This window comes from Solanum verrucosum, unplaced genomic scaffold, assembly GCF_900185275.1.
Source record: "Solanum verrucosum unplaced genomic scaffold, falcon-dt-bn FXZP01000009.1, whole genome shotgun sequence".
Classification (NCBI taxonomy): Eukaryota; Viridiplantae; Streptophyta; class Magnoliopsida; order Solanales; family Solanaceae; genus Solanum; species Solanum verrucosum.
This window is the reverse complement of record NW_026020231.1, coordinates 719,653-740,256: the sequence shown is the minus strand read 5'-3', so window position 1 is coordinate 740,256 and position 20,604 is coordinate 719,653. Positions and strand designations below refer to the sequence as shown.

Sequence of the window (20,604 nt, the reverse complement as noted above, 5' to 3'; positions counted from 1 at the left end):
TGGATATCTAAAATTGAAGGACATGTTAGATGAAACAAATTAAATGACATATTTATATATTATGCCTTTAGAAAAAGTATATTTAAATTCTAAATATTTTTTGCATAAAATTTAACCAAACATGACTTCAACTATAAATTTTTTAAATAAAATAAACAGTATTTTTTCATGATCAAACCACACTAAGAAAGGAAATGATTAAATGCCCTCAAATTTGAATTTTTGGTATGAAAAAATCTCATTAAAAATTATACATTCAAAAATAAAAAAGAATTTTTAAAAAAATTTATCAGCTTGAATGTACATGGTTTTGAAGTAAATCAATAAATGGGGTCCATGTAATTTTGCAATGATTTCTTTTACTCCTCCCAATGTATTGGTACACGTGTGCCCATTAAAATCCACAACTATTGACTTAGTGATGGATTCATTGGGAATTACATAAATTTTGGTTGGTTTTTTTGGAAATTTTAATACTTTATGCACAATGTACACTTAAACTAAGCTTGAAATATTTTTTGTTTGACAAAACTACCCTTGGTCGTCTGGTTGGCTTCATCTTTCTATATAATAGAAACTAGCACGTTATACATATGGAACTATTCAAACGAAAGTACAAGAAATCTCCTTTGTTAATCAGTTACACAAAAAAGACATCTCAATCTTAATAGTGTAGTCAAAATTTAAACGTCTAAACAATTATTTTTAAACTAACAGATTTATATATTTGTTATATTATAATAATATATATCAACTATATATAGTTATAGTATGCAATTTTTTTACTACAGATACCGAATATTAAAATTATATCAAATATCATAACATTAAAATTTCAATATCTACCATATCATGTCCATAACCACATAAATATTATTGGCATTAAACTTATAGAACGTGAAACTTTCAAATTTTCAATTTCAATATGTATCGTATCATGCCACCATGTAAATATTATTGGCATTAAACTTTTAGGACGTGAAAGTTGGATGAATATTGACATTATTAGAGAACACAGATATGTCACAATGGAAATCTTCTCGTGCTTTTATGAGCTTATCGCACCTCACCCTTTTGAAAATTTTATGATTAAAAGTTCATGAGTTCAGAAAGAATGACGTGATTTTAATATACGCATACATTTCTTTTTAAAAATAATAATCAAATGTATATACAACACTCGAGTCGACAAGTTTAGTTTGAATTTGCCCAAAAATCCACCTATTTGTCATGTCTAATAGATCTTTCACTAATAAATTCAAAATATAAAGAAGTAAACACATGTAAAAGTCAAGATTAAACATTTATAATAAATACATAATTTTATTTTAACATTATGTATACTATATTGTATATGGTGTAATTTTTCACATAAAAATTAGTTAAGATAAACCCCTTGCACCCTCTAGCTCCCCCCGACCCTAGCTAGATCCAAAAGAGGAAGTTAATCAAGAATAAGAGGGTAGGATAATGATTAATTTTGGTAGTATAAATATCAACAGCTGATTATGTTATTGATACAACACAAACATGGAAATTGTCTCAATTACAAAAACAACGTTACTAATTTTCCAGATTTTGATATTCCTAAATGTCTCACCTTACCTTGTTCATTGCGCATTGTCACGTCTCCAACTTCCATCACGAACCTTTGGCCCTGACTCTTCTGCTTTCGACACAAAAGGTGGCGGACCTTACACTGGTGTTGGAGATGGCAGAGTAATGAAATATCAAGGTCCAAATGTTGGCTTCACTGAATTTGCTATTACATCACCAAATAGGTAATCAAATTCCAATTCTAAGCTTTTTCTTTTTCTTATTCACTATTCAGAACAAATATAAATAGGAATTAGCGACTGATAAATTTCAAATTTCATATATTTATTATGTATGTTTAGGACCAAGGAAAGATGTGAAGGCACAAATGACCCAATATCACAACCAACATGTGGAAGGCCGTATGGCCTTGGATTTTACCGCAAAACTGGTGACCTCTATATAACTGATGCATATTATGGACTCTTGGTGGTTAAACCAAGTGGAGGGCTCGCGACACCACTTGTTACTAGCTTTGAGGGCACGCCTTTTGCCTATCTTGACTCACTAGACATCGACCAGGAAAGGGGAATCATTTACTTTGTAGATTCAGGAGCCATATTTCGAACTAGGTTCGTCACTCTAAAACTTTAATTTTCTCGTGGCAATTGAAAATTAGACTCAAAGTCCATTTATTTAGCAATATTGCAATTAACTGATTTTATTTTTAAAAAAATGAATGGTCTTGTAAGCAGCAACAGGCTACTAATTGTTCTAAGCGGAGATACAACAGGGAGATTATTCAAGTATGATATAGCAACAAAACAAGTCACATTATTACTAGATAAACTTTCAGGGGCAGCAGGTGTCGCACTCAGCAAAGATAAATCATATTTATTAGTCTCGGAAGCTATTGGTAAAAGAATTCGGAGATTTTGGCTCAAAGGTGCGAAAGCAAATTCATCTGATGTTTTCGCAAACATTGATGGAAACCCAGATAACATTAAGCGGACTGTGTCCGGAGATTTTTGGGTAGCTGTTGTCAGCGTGAAATTAAAGTTGTTGATCATTCCCACCATAATTTCCACAGGACAAAGGATGAATCAGTCGGGACGAGTCGTGGAAACGCGCGATTTCACAGCTCAATATACTAGTCCAAATGGGATAACTGAAGTTCATGAATATAATGATAAACTTTATATTGGGTCTTTAGACCAGAACTTCATTGGTGTTGATGATGTTTAATTTGATGTATGTCTTCTGTTTTCACTAGAATAAGCTTTTATGATTCAGGCAGCTATATGTATATTTATAAGAATAAGCATTTTCTACACTAAATAAAAATGCTGCTGATCTTCTTATTGTTGGTAATGGAGTATTTAATTAGAACTAATCTGGCCAGGTATTTAATTTGGTTCTAGAAATGTAAAAATCCACTAAATTAATTTAGTTTTTTTTTTAATCAAAAACTTATCCAAACCAAACCGCAAACCCTTACATTCCAGGGGCATTATGGCACGGAACACAGGTGTGGCCTAGGGCTAGAAGTACTTGTCCATCCATTTAAACACTATAGGACTATCATAATTAATACATGTACACACCGAGGGCAATCATCAATAAATATTCAATTTCCAGTTTTCAACACATGCTCACTAGAACAACTCTAACGATTTTTTTGAAAGACGTGCCACTTCAGTGGTTAACGGAATGAGTGGTGTCTTGAGCAGCTTTTGAGATAAAATTAGACTCGAGATTCAATTCTTTATGAGCCCAATATGATAGGTTGTGCTAAAACAGACATTCCAAAACAAGAAAACCTACTACTCTCTCTGTCCTAACTATTCCCAATTAGATTTGTTGGGTGAGAGAAAGTAGTAGGCTTTAACGAAATGGGGAAAAATTGGAATTTGATAAACCACTAGGGTTTTAAGGACAAGGAAAAAAACTTCAAGTTGGGCCTTTATGGGTCCATAAGGAGTGCTTTTGAATTTTTGTCTCAGTTTAGCAATTTTTCTTTAAGAAATGACATATGTTGCCTAGGACAATAGTTTTAATTGTAACGTCACGTAACTTAGTTTTTCTTCTTGAGCTAAGAGTTCATGACATTTCAAAAAGTTATAGATAGTGTCATGTGTTACGACTTGGTCAAAAGTTTCAACTATATTGACTTGTGAAGAATTGAAGAACATATGCAAAAATTGATCGGGTTCATTGTATTGAAATGTATCGATTTCTAGCATTGTGAATAAAATTAATTTATGTCCACAACTTATATTCGATGAGCAACAAAAAATATTTCTTAAATGTTTTGTTAAAGCACGGTCAAAAATTTAAAACCACCCACATGTGTTGGGCCTACTCTTCATGAAAAGTACAAATGAAACCCAATGTTTATATGGAAAAATCACACCACATATTTAATTAAGAGTTGATATTACAGCTTTTAAATTTATTTGTTTTGCCAATAAATCTTTGCAGATTTTAATTTTTTACCATTTGGCTAAAAAAAAGTCATTAATCTAACCATAATACTTTGTAACCATTGTAAAAGTAATTACCCCTTCTGTTTTAATTTATTTGTTTGATTTTGACTTGACACGTACGTAGTTTTAAAATGTAACAAAAAAAAGGTTTTTGAATCTTATAATCTGAAACAATAATAGAATATATCAAATTGTCTTTTAATTTTGTGATCTTAAACATGTCATGTGAAAGATTGAAATTAAATAATTATTTTAAAAAGAAAGAGACATTTTTATTTAAACAGACTAAACATAAATAAAATAAACAAATTAATACGTATTTCTCCCGGTTTCGATGGAACCACACTAATGCATGGAAAGTTACCGCAGTTACGATTTTGAAATGGTTCCTCAAGGGAAATATACAATTGGTTACTTAATTTTGGCACGTTTCGTCACTTACTAGAATATGTCGTTGTAGCTATATAGATCTTACGGCTTTCATTTAATTTATAGAGTTTCATAGCAGTAGAATTTAGAATTATACTCCATTCATCTACGCTTTCATTTTTCAAAAGTCAATTTAATTAATTTTTGAAATTAAAGTAAATTAATTATGATAAACCCCTTGCACCCTCTGGCTCCCCTAGTACCCTAGATCTAAAAGAGGAAGTTAATGAATAAGAGACTAGGATGGTGTGCAATTGGTAGTATAAATATCAACAGCTGATTATGTTATTGATACAACACAAACATGGCAATAATCTTAATTACAAAAGCAATGTGCCTAATTCTCCAGATTCTTATATTCCTAAATGTCTCACCTTACCTTGTTCATTGTGCATTTTCACAACTCCAACTTCCATTACAAACCTTTGGCCCTGACTCTTTTGCTTTCGACACAAAAGGTGGCGGACCTTACACCGGTGTTGGAGATGGCAGAGTAATGAAATATCAAGGTCCAAATGTTGGCTTCACTGAATTTGCTTTTACATCACCAAATAGGTAATCAAATTCCAATTCTAAGCTTTTTCTTTTTCTTATTCACTATTCAGAACAAAATAGGAATTAGCAACTGATAAATTTCAAATTTCATATATATTATGTATGTTTAGGACCAAGGAAAGATGTGATGGCACAAATGACCCAATATCACAACCAATATGTGGAAGACCGTATGGCCTTGGATTTTACAACAAAACTGGTGACCTCTATATAACTGATGCATATTATGGACTCTTGGTGGTTAAACCAAGCGGAGGGCTCGCTACACCACTTGTTACTAGCTTTGAGGGCACGCCTTTTACCTTTCTCGACTCACTAGACATCGACCAGGAAGAGGGGGTCATTTATTTTGTAGATTCAGGAGCCATATTCCGAACTGGGTTCGTCACTCTAAAACTTTAATTTTCTCGTGGAAATTGAAAATTAGGCTCAAAGTCCATTTATTTAGCAATATTGCATTTAACTAATTTTATTTCATATTTTGAAAAACTGTATGGTCTTATAAGCAGCAACAGACTACTAATTGTTCTAAGCGGAGATACAACAGGGAGATTGTTCAAGTATGATATAGCAACAAAACAAGTCACATTATTACTAGATGAACTTTCAGGGGCAGCAGGGGTCGCACTCAGCAAAGACAAATCATATTTATTAGTCTCGGAAGTTATTGGTAAAAGAATTCGGAGATTTTGGCTCAAAGGCGCAAAAGCAAATTCATCCGATGTTTTCGCTAACATTGATGGAAATCCAGATAACATTAAGAGAACTGTGTCCGGAGATTTTTGGGTTGCTGTTGTCAGCGTGAAATTAAAGGTGATCATTCCCACCATAATTTCCACAGGACAAAGGATGAATCAGTTGGGAGAAGTCGTGGAAACGCGCGATTTCACAGCTCAATATAAGAGTCTTAATGGGATAACTGAAGTTCAAGAATATAATGGCAAACTTTATATTGGGTCTTTAGACCAGAACTTCATTGGTGTTGATGATGTCTAATTTGATTTATGTCTTCTGTTTTTACTAGAATAAGCTTTTATGATTCAGGCAGCTAAATGTATATTTACAAGAATAAGCATTTTCTACACTAAATAAAAATGCTGCTTATCTTCTTATTGTTGGTAATGGAGTATTTAATTAGAAGTTAATAAGAACTAATCCGGCCAGGTGTTAACCCCTTCTTTAAGAGATACACCTATTCGTTGCGAAAAGTCGTAATCAAATCAGTCACTCATGCTTGCATTACGGTACGGTATTGGGCCTTTTTTAGACTACTAACGCAGGAAGCTTTGTGCATCGAACTGACACCTTTTTTTTCTTTTTTCTTTTTCTTGAAAAGGTATGTTAGTTACTAGTAGATTCTCTATAAATATTCACGCGTGAAAAGAGCACTTTGAAGAATCTTCCTCCCCATCCCTCTCTATATGTATATATGAAGTTTCCTACACTTGAAAACAATTGAAGTGCCCCAAATTTTACCTAAAATATTTGAAATGAATTAATGATCAAACAACTATTTACAACAACCAACATATACCTAGTGTAATCCCACAAAGTGGGTTTTGGAAAGAGTAGAGTGTAGACATTACCACTATCTTAAAGGTAGAGAGCGTGTTACTGATAAACCAGTCCAAAGCAGTATAGAGAAAGAAATAACAAAGACGATCTTGACAAAATACAATAAAAGACCTAACAAATCGTCATGAACAATAGTCATAACAAAATAACATGGTAATCGAAGTATATATAACTCTCCACTAATAAAAACCAAACACAAAGGACAAGAAACTACAACAATAATACTACGACTAATAGTATAGAAGAATAAGCGAGACAACACCTCCTAACCCAATCCATGTCCTTCATAACCTTCTATCTAAGGTCATGTCCCCGGTAATTTTCCGCATAAGGAATTTCAAATGAACCCCTTCCACACTCTAGTTCTACCTCTAGATATAACAGAGGAAGTTAACAAATAAGAGGCTAGGGTTGTGAGCAATTACCAGTATAAGTATCAACATCTGATTATTCAATTTGATACAGCATACACATGGAAATAGTCTCAGTTACAAGAAAAACAATATTTCTAATTCTCCAGATTTTGATATTGCTAAATGTCTCATTTTACCTTGTCCATTGCACATTTTCAACTCTCCAACTCAAATTACAAACCTCAGGCCCTGACTCTGCTGCTTTTGATCCAAAAGGCGATGGACCTTACGCATGTGTTGGAGATGGCAGAGTAATCAAATATAAAGATCCAAATGTTAGCTTCACTGAATTTGCTATTACATCACCAAATAGGTAATTGAATTCCAATTCTATGCTTGATATTTTCCTTATTCACTATTAAAATAAAACAGGAATTAGCTAGCAATAGATAAATTCCGTAGGAAAATCTTAGTAGTTTAGTTGGTTGGTTACGCGAACTTTCACTTTATAGATAAATTTCGTAGCTAAACAACAAAATTCATAATTTAGTGATGGATTAGCAACGAAGTTCATAGCTAATTTTGTAGTGCATATCCTTCTTTTCTGAAAGACTGATAATTTTTGTCATATATTATGTATGTTTAGGACCAAGAAAAGATGTGATGGCACAAATGACCCAATATCACAACCAGTATGTGGAAGACCGTATGGCCTTGGGTTTTATGACAAAACTGGTGACCTCTACATAACTGATGCATATTATGGACTCGTGGTGGCTAAACCAAGCGGAGGGCTGGTTAAACCAGTTGCTACTAGCTTTGAGGGGACACCTTTTGCCTTTCTCGACTCACTAGACATCGACCAGGAAATGGGAATCATTTATTTTGTAGATTCAGGAGCCATATTCCGAACTGGGTTAGTCGTTCTAAAACTTATCTCATGTCAAATAAGCATGTAGATAGTATTTGGTTGAAAATTACAAAAAGTGAGAATATTCGAAGTTGAAATTGAAACAAGAGTATTTGAAAGTTGACTTGTGTTTATTTCTAAAATATTTAAATTGAATTGTCGTATGAGCAGCAACAGGCTTCTAATTGCTTTAAGCGGAGATACAACAGGGTGATTGTTCAAGTACGATATAGCAACAAAACAAGTCACATTATTACTAAATAAACTTTCAGGACCAGCAGGGATCGCACTTAGCAAAGACAAATCATATTTATAATTAGTCTCAGAAACTATTGCTAAAAAAATTAGGAGGTTTTGGCTTGAAGGTGCAAAAGCAAAGTCATCGTATGTTTTCGCAAACATTGATGGAAATCCAGATAACATTAAGAGGACTGAGTCGGGAGATTTTTGGGTAGCTGTTGTCAGCATTAAATTAAAGTTCTTGATCATTCCCGCCATAATTTCAACAGGACAAAGGATGAATGAGACGGGGGGAAGTCGTGGAGACACGCGATTTTACAGCTCAATATAAGGGTATTAATGGGATAACTGAAGTTCAAGAATATAAAGGCAGACTTTATGTTGGGTCATTAGACCAGAAATTTATTGGTGTTGATGAAATTTGATGTATGTCTTTTGTTTTTACAAGAATAAGTTTTAGTTTTATGATTCAGAGCATCATTTATTATCTTATTCTATATGTTAAAATAAAGGGAAAATGGTCAAATATGCCCCTAAACTATTCGAAAAGGTCTAGATATACCCCGTTTAAAGTTTGGCTCACTTGTGCTCTCGCCGTCCAACTTTTCGTCTAGATATGCCCTTATGGGCGTTAAACGCCAAATGGAATTGCCACGTCATTTTTACATTACCACGTGGCATTGAAAAAGGGTCAAATATACCCCTAAACTATTCGAAAAGGTCTAGATATACCCCCCCCCCCCCCCTTTTAAATAAACTACCCAACCCGTTTTCAACAATTTTTAAAATTTTTTTTGGTAAATCCCGAAAATAAGTAATTGACTAATAAAAAAATAGGAAAAATATGAAAAAAATATATAAAATTAACGTAAAAAATTCGTAAATAAATATAGTAACCTTAAATTCAACAATTTCAACAATTTTTTTAAATTTTATTTTTTTCGATAAATCACGAAAATGAGTAATTGATTAATAAAAAATATGAAAAATATAACCTAAAAATTCAGCATAAAGTCATTTTCATATTTTTCATATTTTTTTATTAATCAATTACTCATTTTCGAGATTTTATCGAAAAAAATAAAAAATAAAAAAAATTGTTGAATTTAAGGTTACTATATTTATTTGTGAATTTTTGGCGTTAATTTTATATATTTTCCTATTTTTTATTAGTCAATTACTCATTTTCGGGATTTACCAAAAAAATAAAAATTTTAAAAAAATTGTTTAAAACGGGTCGGATAGTTTATTTAAAAGGGTATATCTAGACCTTTTCGAATAGTTTAAGGGTATATTTGACCCTTTTCCAATGTCACATGGTAATGTAAAAATGACATGACAATTCCATTTGGCATTTAACGCCCATAAGGGCATATCTAGATGAAAAGTTGGATGGCGAGGGCACGAGTGAGCTAAACTTTAAACGAGGGGTATATCTAGACCTTTTCGAATGGTTTAGGGGCATATTTAACCCTTTTCCCTAAAATAAAATGCTGCAAAGACCTTTCTTACAACATCACGATTGTACTATCTGCAAGTGACTTATACACCTTATTGTGATTAATATATACTAGATCCTTATTTTTCTTGAGAGTCTATCAGAAACAACATTTTTACCTCCAAGAGGTAAGAGTAGTCTGCATACTCTCTACCCTATCCCGAGCTCATTTAGTGGGATTACACTGAGTATATTGTTGTATATGCCAGATCCTATTAATATCCTTATATCTCTTTGATGAGAGAACTCAAAATCATTCCATTTGGACAGCAAAAGAAGAATGGTGAGGTGGGCGAGGAATTATAGATTAACAAAACATTTTGTGCTATAACTTAACTTGTACATTTCCTTTTAATTGATGCATACATAACATTCCCATGAATTTTATGGAATTAAAGTCCATGTTAAATTTGGATAAACTCTTAAATTCAAGAATTATCAAGCTCGAATCAAAATTAGTTGTTTTATTTTAATATGTACTTAAATTGAAGTCCAAACTTTACTTAGGATAGTCTATTTAATGGTGTTCCAAGATGTGAGCCAATTTTACTAGCCCAAGGTCCAAATATCTTAGAGCTTGTTCTCATCACGTCATGTCATAAGCATGAGTCAATATGATCACACCAAATGCAAAGATATGTGGCATACCAAGTTAAATCACATACCAATAAAATCATGTCAAGTTTGCAGATGACATTGTTATGATCAATTAAATCGGAGTTTACCACCAAATTGAGATAATTAGTTGGTATTTGGTAATTCAAATGGACCAATCAAATCAATCGAAAAAGTCCACTTACGCTCAACTATATCCCTTTATACAACTTTTAAAAAAATAGATATTCAACATTATTGTCATTTCTAGGATTGAATAGACATTTTTTTTATCAGTATTAGTATTGATTTAGACTTTATATGGCTTATTTATAAATATAACTATAAAATATATTGGATCATTCAAAATTCTAATATGTTTTAAAAAAACAAAAACTATGTAAAAACTTAAGAAATTATGTTACAATAAATATAATTGTATACATATTAATCGGGTTGATTTGGTTGGATGCGACTCTTTTTAGTTAAAGTCAAACTAAATCAATAATGATCAAATTTTTTTTTCTATATCAAATAAAGTTAAATTAAATCGCTAATTAATTTTTTTTCTCGATTTAACTTGAATTATCTATTTGACGTGATTTATAATTTTTTTAATATACCCATAACACAAACCTACAACAAACTTGAACTATCTATTTGATGTGATTTGTTAATTTTTTTTATACACCCATAACACAAACCTACAACAAACTAGAAATCAAGACAACCATCTTTGGACGTTTCCTATAAGGACCATAATACAGGTAGGGGTGAGCGTGGACTATATAGTACAATACTGAAATTCGGTAATTATTTTTTTTAAAAATAAAATATTATACTCCCTTTATATTTGTTATTTTTGGATTTGACACACTCATTAAATAAAAAAGAAGATTGACATGTTTATTTTATCACACTATTCTAATATTCTTATTAATTAATGTTTAGTGTTAGATTTTAGAAAATGATTTGGAGAATAAGTAGTTAATGTTAAGGATCAAAATGGAAAAAATAATTGTCTTTTTAAAGTACAATTTCTATATTTTATGGTATTGTAAATCGGTAGCCACAATTTTATACGACTTCAACTTACATATACTCATACAGTAGAGAATTATAACTTTGACTTTTAAGAAACATCTCAATAATATCATACTAACACTTTATACATATGGAATTATTCAAAAGAAAGTACAAGTTAAGCAATCCCTTTGTTAATCAATTACACACAAAAAAAGATATTTCAATCTAAATAGAGTAGTCAAAGTTTCAACGTCTAAACAATTATTTTTGTACTAATAGTACTTTTTATATATTTGTTAGTATTTTATAATAATATATATGAATTGTATTTGTAACTATATACTTTGATAAGATATAATATTTTTTATAATTATAACTTATAAATAATTAACTAATACTAAAAACATATCAAATGCCATATTAAATATCATAATATCAAAATCAAAATATCAAAAATTTTAATTCCAATATCTACCATATCATACCCCAACCTGACGGCCATGTAAATATTATTGGCATTTAACTTTTAGTACGTGAAAGTTGGATTAGTATTGACATTACTGGTAAGTTCAAAATTCAAGCCATGTTTCTTAAAGAACAAAGAGATGTCAAAACGCTAATCTTCCCGTGCTCTTATGAGATGAATGATTTAAAGTCGATGAGTTTAGAATTATTCCAATCTTCGAAAGATTTTATGTTAAGATTCAATGACACCTCAACCTTCTATCATCATAGAAAACGTCATGACTTAAAGTTACGAGTTCAGAATGAATGTGATACATACATTTTAAATAAATAAATCAAATGTATATAACACTCGAGTGAATGGTGAGCAATTGCTCGTATAAATATGAATAGTTGATTATGTTATTGATACAATAAAACATGGAAATAGTCTCAATTACAAAAACAATTTCCCTAATTCTCCAGATTTTGATAATCCTAAATGCCTCACCTTATCTTGTTCAATGCGCATTTTCACGTCTCCAACTTCCATTACGAACCTTTGGCCCTGACTCTGCTGCTTTCGACACAAAAGGCGACGGACCTTACACTGGTGTTGGAGATGGCAGAGTATTCAAATATCAAGGTCCAAATACTGGCTTCACTGAATTTGCTATTACATCACCAAATAGGTAACTAAATTCCAATTCTAAGCTTGACCTTTTTCTTATTCACTATTAAGAACAAAATAAGAATTAGCGACTGACAAACTTCAAACTTCATGGACTAGCAACGAAGTTTGTAGCTTGTCCTTCTTTTCTCAAAGACTGATATTTTGTCATATATTATGTATATATGTTTAGGACCAAGCAAATATGTAATGGCACAAATGACCCAATATCACAACTTTCTTGTGGAAGACCGTATGGCGTTGGATTTTACAACAAAACTGGTGACCTATACATAACTGATGCATATTATGGACTCTTGGTGGTTACACCAAGCGGAGGGCTTGCTACACCACTTGTTACTAGCTTTGAGGGTAGGCCTTTTGCCTTTCTCGACTCACTAGACATCGATCAGGAAGAGGGGATCATTTATTTTGTAGATGCAGGAGCCATATTCCGAACTAGGTTCATTCCTCTAAGGCCTAGATTTCATTTATTTATCAATATTGCATTTAATTTCAACTATCTGTTTTTAAAAAATTAAAATTGAATGGTTTTGTAAGCAACAACAGGTTTTTAATTGCTCTAAGCGGAGATGCAACAGGGAGATTGTTCAAGTATGATATAGCAACAAAACAAGTCACATTATTACTAGATAAACTTTCAGGGCCAGCAGGGGTTGCACTCAGCAATGACAAATCATATTTATTAGTGTCGGAAGCTATTGGTAAAAGAATAACGAGGTTTTGGCTTGAAGGTGCAAAAGCAAATTCTTCAGATGTTTTCACAAACATTGATGGAAATCCAGATAATATTAAGAGGACTGTGTCAGGAGATTTTTGGGTGGCTGTTGTCAGCGTGAAAATAAAGTTGTTGATCATTCCCACCTTGAATTCAACAGGACAAAGGATAAATCAGTTGGGAGAAGTCGTGGAAACGCGTGATTTCACAGGTCAATATACTAGTGCAAATGGGATAACTGAAGTTCAAGAATATAATGACAAACTTTATATTGGGTCTTTAGACCAGAACTTTATTGGTGTTGATGGAGTTTGATGTATGTCTTCTGTTTTCACAAGAATAAGCTTTTATGATTCAGGCATTATGTAGTTTTACATGAATAAGCATTTTCTACACTAAATAAAAATGCTGAGGACCTTCTTATTGTTGGTAGTGGAAAAGGTGTAATAAAAAATAGAATAGCACTTAAATTGAAGTCCAAACTTTACTTAGGCTAGTCCATTAAATGGTGTTCCAAGATATGAGCCCATTTTACTAGCCCAAGGTCCAAATACCCATCTTAATGTCTATTCTCATAACGTCATGTCATATGAATGAGTCAATAAGATCACACCACGTGGCAAGAGATATGGCATGCCAAGTCAAATCACAGAATGAAGAAAATCATGTCAAGTGTACATGTGACATGTTCTGGCTAATTAAATCAGAGCTTATCACCATATCAATATAATGGGTTGGTATTTGGTAATTCAAATGGACTAATCAAAAGAGTTCACCTACGCACAACTATATCATTTTATACAACTATAAATAAGGATTTTCATAATATTAGAAGAGACACGAAAAGGCACATCTACAAACTACAAGAGAGAGCTCTTAAAATTTAATATTAGAAGCACTCGGGAACTGAAACCGAAAGTCAAGAACAAACAAATCTAAAATTGTTCAGTTCTTCTCTCGAGTCATATTATACACAAATTTATTGTAGGCAAATGCCTTCAGAATTGATGAAACAACTATATATTTTTTAATTTTTTTTTAACTTTAGAATAATTTGAAATAATAATTCATCTTCTTTATTATATTATTCCACGTGTCACTGTCACTATATGATCACCTAACTAGAGTTACCTATTTTTGGCACGTTTCACTTATTAGAAAATGTAGCTGACGGCTTCAGTTCATTTAGAGCTCAACAAAAGCAGAATTTAGAAGTTATAGTAATTATATATGTTAACTGTAATTCTGTTTTCCTCATGTATAAAACTACAACAAACATACAACAATTTCCTTTTCTTTGTGTAGTATAATTAAGGACCATATATATACACATTAGGTAGCAGTATGAGGTAAATATTACTCTCATTTCATTTTTAAGATGTGAAAGTTTGATTAATATGAGATAGTGTAAAGAATTGTTTGTACTAATCAAGTCATCCAAAGAATATCTACAAGACAAGTTACCTGTTATAACAAGTAAAGATAATCTAATGATGTAGAAACCTTTTAAACTGATGATATATATAACTTAAACTTGATTAAGATTTGATTGTTCTTATTGTAAGTTGTCAATTGGAAATTTCTTCTAAGAGCACGCCGGCTGAATATCCCCCTATCTCCTCTCATGTCCACACTAATTGTTGGATCTGTCGTAGATCAAACAAATTACATATATGAATTCTGAGTTAAAAAAGTGGATTTTAAAAATGTATATCGATCTAACTCTATCTATACTTGTTTTTCATGTATATATAAGGTTCTACCCCAAAAAGCACTTGATTCTGTCGAACCTGCAAACTCATTATAAGGTTCACCATTGTTGTGTTAGTTAAATTGTCCCAGCTAAAACTCAAACTAGTTTTTAAGATTGAGTTATGCTGAATATCAATATTTTAATTTTTTTTTTAATAAGGTATTAGAAGAATCATTCTTATTTCTTGATATTCCTAATATTGAGCCCTCATCTTATGCTATCCACGCTCTAATTAATCAAACCTGCACGGGTGAGAGGAGATTAAGGCGTGTTACGGTGTTAGATTGTCCCGCATTGTTTCATCTCATGTCTATTTTCTTAACATTAACATGCTAGGGGTGGGTGGCAATTGGTAGTATAAGTATCAACAGATAATTATTTTGTTGAGTACACTAGAAACATGGAAACAATCTCAATTACAAAAACAATATTCCTTCTCCAGATTTGGATATTGCTAAATGGTTCCTCCAGTTTTGCTCACTGTCAATTTCCAGCATTTAGGAAGCTCCAACTTCCATCACGAGTCGTTGGCCCTGAATCTGTTGCTTTCGATAAAAAAAAAAAAAGGCGATGTGCCTTACACTGCTGTGGCAGATGGCAGAATAGTCAAATATGAAGGTCTAATAATTGGGTTCACTGATTTTGCAATAAACATCACCAAATAGGTAACTAAATTCAGTTTCTAAGCTTGACTTTTTTTTTTTTTGGAAAACTCGGTGAGCACTTTGTGCGCATTGGGGAAACCCCACTATGTAATAGTTTGCAAACCATATAGGGGATGTAAATTACATTAGGCAAGCCATATGCGACATACTTGACTCAAAAGGCATTGAGGGGGATCAATCCTAGTGCTCACCAGGGAAACCCCACTATGTAATAGTTTGCAAACACATAGGGGATGTAAATTACATTAGGCAAGCCCTATGCGACATGCTCGACTCAAAAGGCATTGAGGGGGATCAATCCCGGGTCATTCATGTGGATGACCACCCTCCAAACCAATTGAGCCATCCCGAAGGACTAACTTTTATTTTTTTCTTGTCCTAATTATTTTATCCACTTTTAGGACCAAGAAAAGATGTGATGGCACAAACGACCTAAAATCATAACGAATATGTGGGAACCCGTTGGGGCTTGAGTTTTACAGAAAAACTGGTGACCTCTACACAGTTGATGCATATTATGGAATTTTGGTGGTTGGACCAACTGGAGGACTTGCTACACAACTTGTTACTAGCTTTGAGGGTACTCGTTTTGGCTTTCTCGATGCACTAAACATTGACCAAAAAACCGGAGTCATTTATTTTGTAGATGCAGGAGCAATATTCCGGATTGGGTTTGTCCCTCTAAAACTTATTTTGCAAAAACTACACCTAATATGCAAAATGAGGTGAACTAACTGAATTTAAAACTACTTGGCAGCGACAGGACAACAATAGTTGAAAGCAGAGATACATCAGGGAGATTGTTCAAGTATGATATAAGAACAAACCAAGTCACATTATTGCTAACTGGACTTTCAGGGCCAGTAGGGTTGTCACTCAGCAAGGATAGTTCATATGTCTTGATCATAGAATATATTGCTCAAAGAATTCGGAGGTTTTGGCTCAAAGGTCCAAAAGAAAATTCATCCGATGTTTTCAGAAAGTTTGAAGGAATTCCAGATAACATAAGGAGGACTGTGTTGGGGGACTTTTGGGAGGCTATTGCCAACACGAAACAAAATATCACATATTCGATAGGACAAAGGATCAATCAGTTGGGAAAGGTTGTGGAAACCCGTCATTCACAGCTCAATGTAATGATACTCCTCTTGGGATTACTTTAGTTGAAGAATATAAAGGCAAGCTTTATGTTGGATCTTTAGACCAAAACTTCATTGGTGTTTACAGAGCTTATGTTGGGTCTATAGACCGGAACTTTGCCGGAGTTTACACAGTTTGATGTTTTCCGCTTTTCAATAATAAGCTTTATGATATATAGAGCATTTAGGGTACTACCTACACCAAATAAAAATGCTGCAGATACAACTTATCATCTGTACTATGTGCACAGTGATCTTGAACTTACAAAAGTAATTTCTTACTAATAAAATTTTACATTTTCCATGTAATATCAATTCCCAGTTGGTTAATGTTTACAAAATTTTAGTTTTTCTTTTCACCCTGAGTACTTTTGACATTTCTACTCACCTATTGGAATAGGAATCACACTTGTTGGCAGGTCTAGTTTGAATCATAATGATGAAAAAACTACAGTTTCTTGAAACCAATGAAAATATTATACACAATTATCGGAGGCATCTGCTGGACTATTGATAAAACAACTACAGTTTTTTTTAGAAAAAATTTAAAATGTTTTGGTGCCATGAATGATTTGAAATATCATAACAATTCATCTCATCTAGTTTAGTTATTGAAATGGTTCAGCAGGTAAATAGGATTAGTTACTTAACTTGGGAAAGTCTCTGTAGCTGAAGCTAGCTAATTATATGGCTAGGTGACCACAGAGGTTTGACATTGAAATTTTCTTTCAATAGCCGCCCACCCCCACCCCACCCCACGTCCCCCATTGTCAACTTGAAAAGAGAGGGAAGCTAGTAGATAAGAGGCTCTTGATCGGTGGCAGATTAAGAGTTTTGATGTTGTGATTTCTTCTTTAAAATCCCGAATTTGGAAATGTACATAACCCTATCTGTACTTGTTTATTTTACATATATAGGTTTTCACTCCATAACACTTTATATGTCGAATCAGCAAACTCATTGTAAGATTTGTCATTGTTGTGATTGATTGTCTCATATTGGTTGAGGAAAGGAGCTGTCTCCTTATATGATCTTGGACCAACATCGAGCTAACCCACGATCTTTTCTTTTAATATGATATTAGAGAGGTAGACTTATCCCTAATTCTTGGTTTATTCAATGCTGAGCCAACATCTAATCAAATCTGGCGGGGGAGGGAGGGGGGAGGGTGTTTGGGTCAACTATTGAGATTAAGTTAGACCCAATCTATTTTCTTTAACATGCTACGGGCGGTGGGCAATTACTAGTATAAGTATCAACAGCATATCGTTTTACTGAGTACACCAGAAAGATGGAAACAGTCTCAATTAGAAAAACAGTATTGTTGGTCCAGATTTGGATCATGCTAAATGTTTCTCCCAGCATGGCTGGGTGTCGATTTCCTGCATTTAGCAAGCTCCAACTTCCATTACGAACCATAGGCCCTGAGGCTGCTGCTTTCGATAGAAAAGGTGGCGGACCTTACACAGGGATTGCAGATGGCAGAATAGTCAAATATCAAGGTCCAAAAGTTGGCTTCACTGATTTTGCTGTTACATCACCAAATAGGTAAAATTTTCACATTAAAGAAGAGTAAACTCCCCCTTCATCTATTTGCATACTCAAAGTTTGATATTCTTTTGTTTTCCCTATACTGTTCCTCTTCAGGACCAAGGCAAAATGTGATGGAAAAAATGGCCCAGAATTACAACAAATATGTGGAAGACCATTTGGCCTTGGATTTTACTACAAAACTGGTAATCTCTACATAACTGATGCGATTTATGGACTAGTGGTGGTTGGACCAAGTGGAGGGCTTGTTACACGTGTTCCTAGCTTTCAGGGCAGGAATTTTGCTTTTCTCGATGCACTAGATATCGACCAAAGTAAAGGAGTAGTTTATTTTGTAGATTCAGGAGCTATATTCCTGACTGGGTTAGTTGCTCAAAAACTTATATTATGTCCAACTTAATTTTTCTAATATTACATTGAATATTCTTAAGAAAGAGGGGTAACTAACTCAAGCAAAATAACTTGAACACTTTTGGCAGCAACAGGACTAGAATAGTTGAAAGCAAAGATACATCAGGGAGATTGTTCAAGTATGATATAGCAACAAAACAGGTCACATTATTGCTAAGTGGACTGTCAGGGCCAGTAGGGGTGGCACTCAGCAAAGATAATTCATATGTCTTGATCACAGAATATATTACTCAAAGAATTCAGAGGTTTTGGCTCAAAGGCGCAAAAGCAAATTCATCAGATGTTTTCGCAAATGTTGATGGAATTCCAGATAACATTAAAAGGACTGTGTTGGGGGACTTTTGGGTGGCTATTTTCAACACCAAACAACCTACTACATTTTCACTAGGACAAAGGATCAATCGATTTGGAAAGGTCGTGGAAACATGTAATTTCACAGATCAGTATAATAGTCCTAATGGGATAACTGAAGTTCAAGAATATAAAGGAAAGCTTTATGTTGGGTCTTTAGACCAGAACTTCATTGGTGTTTCTAGAGTTTAATGTCTTCTATCTTTCAAGAATAAGCTTTCTGATATAAAGCATTTACTATTTACGCTAAATAAAAAGGCCGTAGACCTTACTTACAGCATAACAATTGTATTACCTGGAGTCCTGGACACTAATCTTGAACTTACAAATGAAATTGTGGACTATTCAAACTAAGTATTTACATGTAATGTCAATTCCCAGTTAGTTGATTTACACAGAATTTTAATTTATCAATTACCCAGAGCACTTTGGATATTTTTAGCCGCCTATTGGGATACAAACCACACTTGGTACAGGGATCTGTGACTTGTTTTACCATTACAATTGGACTACTGGTAGGACTATGAATCAAACATCATCAATCTCATCCAGAGTTGTTTTGGATGGTTAGTGGTTTTTGAAGTAACAACTTTGCTTGTACTATTATTTTACGTAACTCCGTAAATTTCCACCCTCTCCAGAACCTATGAACTTAGCTTTCCCTATCGTCACTCCCTCTTTTTAATAGAGCAAAGAAAAGGAAAAAGAACAGGTGGAAGCTTGAAATGGTTTATAGTCAAACAGGTCCTTCGGAATAATAGTTATTCCTCTCTTTTTGTTGTAATTGCAATTTTCTAAGGTTTATTTTCATTTATTTTCCTTTTTTTTTGAACCAGTACTCTTTACATATGTTATATGCTTCCTCTTTAAGAAAGAAAAATGCAAGGGCAATAATGGTCTTAATACACAAACCAACATGTGGAGGACCCTGAGCCTTCAGTTTTACTACCTAATTAGTGACCTATACATGGATGATATCAGTCATGGCCTCATGGTTGTTCTTGATAGATGAACCTGATGATAGACAGTGCCTTTTGCCTATCGTAACTTACTAGACTTCAATAATGATGCCAGAGTTATTTACTTAATAATTTCAGGAGCCATTACGTGCTCCAGGTTCGACAATCTCATATTCCATCTTCATCTTTCTAATGATTATCAAAGTAAAAGGACTAACTTAATATGCTTAGCAGTAGAATAACTGCGCAACAGAAAACTGCTTGCTGAAATAGGGCCTGAATCATTTTACAGGCAACTCAGAAATACAGGCAAAGGCACAGGGAGCAATTGATACTGCCGAAGATCAAATGCGTATGAACAAGCAATGTTGGCTACATCACTGTAGTTGTTTATATGATCTTGGTGGTTAATAATCAATGAAAACATATGGAATATTAGCATCTGTTCAGACACTCATAAAATTAAGAGGTTTTAACTATTTATTTTTCCACACTAATCATTAATCATGTCCTAGTAAACTGCTTACTGTTATCTCTCACATTTTAGGCATTTCAAAACGAAGAAATATATCACATCAAAAACTTCTTACATGACTAGGAATCTACAGGAGCACTTCTTTAAAGCACTAGAGAATTAAGCCACCGATTAGTCGCGAAGAGTCTTTATATCATCCACAAGTTCTTGAAGTTCCAATGAGGGTACCGGACACCGGGTGGAAA

General features: G+C 33.3%; 5 protein-coding genes and 1 pseudogene across 5 annotated transcripts; all 6 read left to right on the top strand.

Moving 5' to 3' along the window:
* The first annotated feature begins 1,530 nt into the window (after positions 1-1,530).
* On the top strand, positions 1,531-2,929 carry LOC125832355 (protein STRICTOSIDINE SYNTHASE-LIKE 10-like). The gene is made up of 3 exons (XM_049511500.1): positions 1,531-1,781; positions 1,899-2,168; positions 2,292-2,929. The coding sequence occupies exons 1-3, from the start codon at positions 1,531-1,533 to the stop codon at positions 2,779-2,781; spliced, it is 1,011 nt and encodes a 336-aa protein (XP_049367457.1). The 3' UTR covers positions 2,782-2,929.
* A 1,821-nt stretch (positions 2,930-4,750) lies between these two features.
* On the top strand, positions 4,751-6,176 carry LOC125832353 (protein STRICTOSIDINE SYNTHASE-LIKE 10-like). Its single transcript, XM_049511498.1, has 3 exons — positions 4,751-5,006; positions 5,117-5,386; positions 5,516-6,176. The coding sequence occupies exons 1-3, from the start codon at positions 4,756-4,758 to the stop codon at positions 6,000-6,002; spliced, it is 1,008 nt and encodes a 335-aa protein (XP_049367455.1). The 5' UTR covers positions 4,751-4,755; the 3' UTR covers positions 6,003-6,176.
* Positions 6,177-7,053: 877 nt separating this feature from the next.
* LOC125832356 (protein STRICTOSIDINE SYNTHASE-LIKE 10-like) lies at positions 7,054-8,509 on the top strand (annotated as a pseudogene).
* Positions 8,510-12,087: 3,578 nt separating this feature from the next.
* LOC125832354 (protein STRICTOSIDINE SYNTHASE-LIKE 12-like) lies at positions 12,088-13,370 on the top strand. Its single transcript, XM_049511499.1, has 3 exons — positions 12,088-12,338; positions 12,510-12,779; positions 12,878-13,370. Exons 1-3 carry the CDS (start codon positions 12,088-12,090, stop codon positions 13,368-13,370), a joined length of 1,014 nt encoding a protein of 337 aa, XP_049367456.1.
* Positions 13,371-15,266: 1,896 nt separating this feature from the next.
* Positions 15,267-16,636, top strand: LOC125832194 (protein STRICTOSIDINE SYNTHASE-LIKE 10-like). Its single transcript, XM_049511341.1, has 3 exons — positions 15,267-15,426; positions 15,979-16,144; positions 16,231-16,636. Exons 1-3 carry the CDS (start codon positions 15,267-15,269, stop codon positions 16,634-16,636), a joined length of 732 nt encoding a protein of 243 aa, XP_049367298.1.
* A 1,242-nt stretch (positions 16,637-17,878) lies between these two features.
* LOC125832359 (protein STRICTOSIDINE SYNTHASE-LIKE 11-like) lies at positions 17,879-19,204 on the top strand. Its single transcript, XM_049511503.1, has 3 exons — positions 17,879-18,160; positions 18,260-18,526; positions 18,643-19,204. The coding sequence occupies exons 1-3, from the start codon at positions 17,904-17,906 to the stop codon at positions 19,115-19,117; spliced, it is 999 nt and encodes a 332-aa protein (XP_049367460.1). The 5' UTR covers positions 17,879-17,903; the 3' UTR covers positions 19,118-19,204.
* The last annotated feature ends 1,400 nt before the right edge of the window (positions 19,205-20,604 follow it).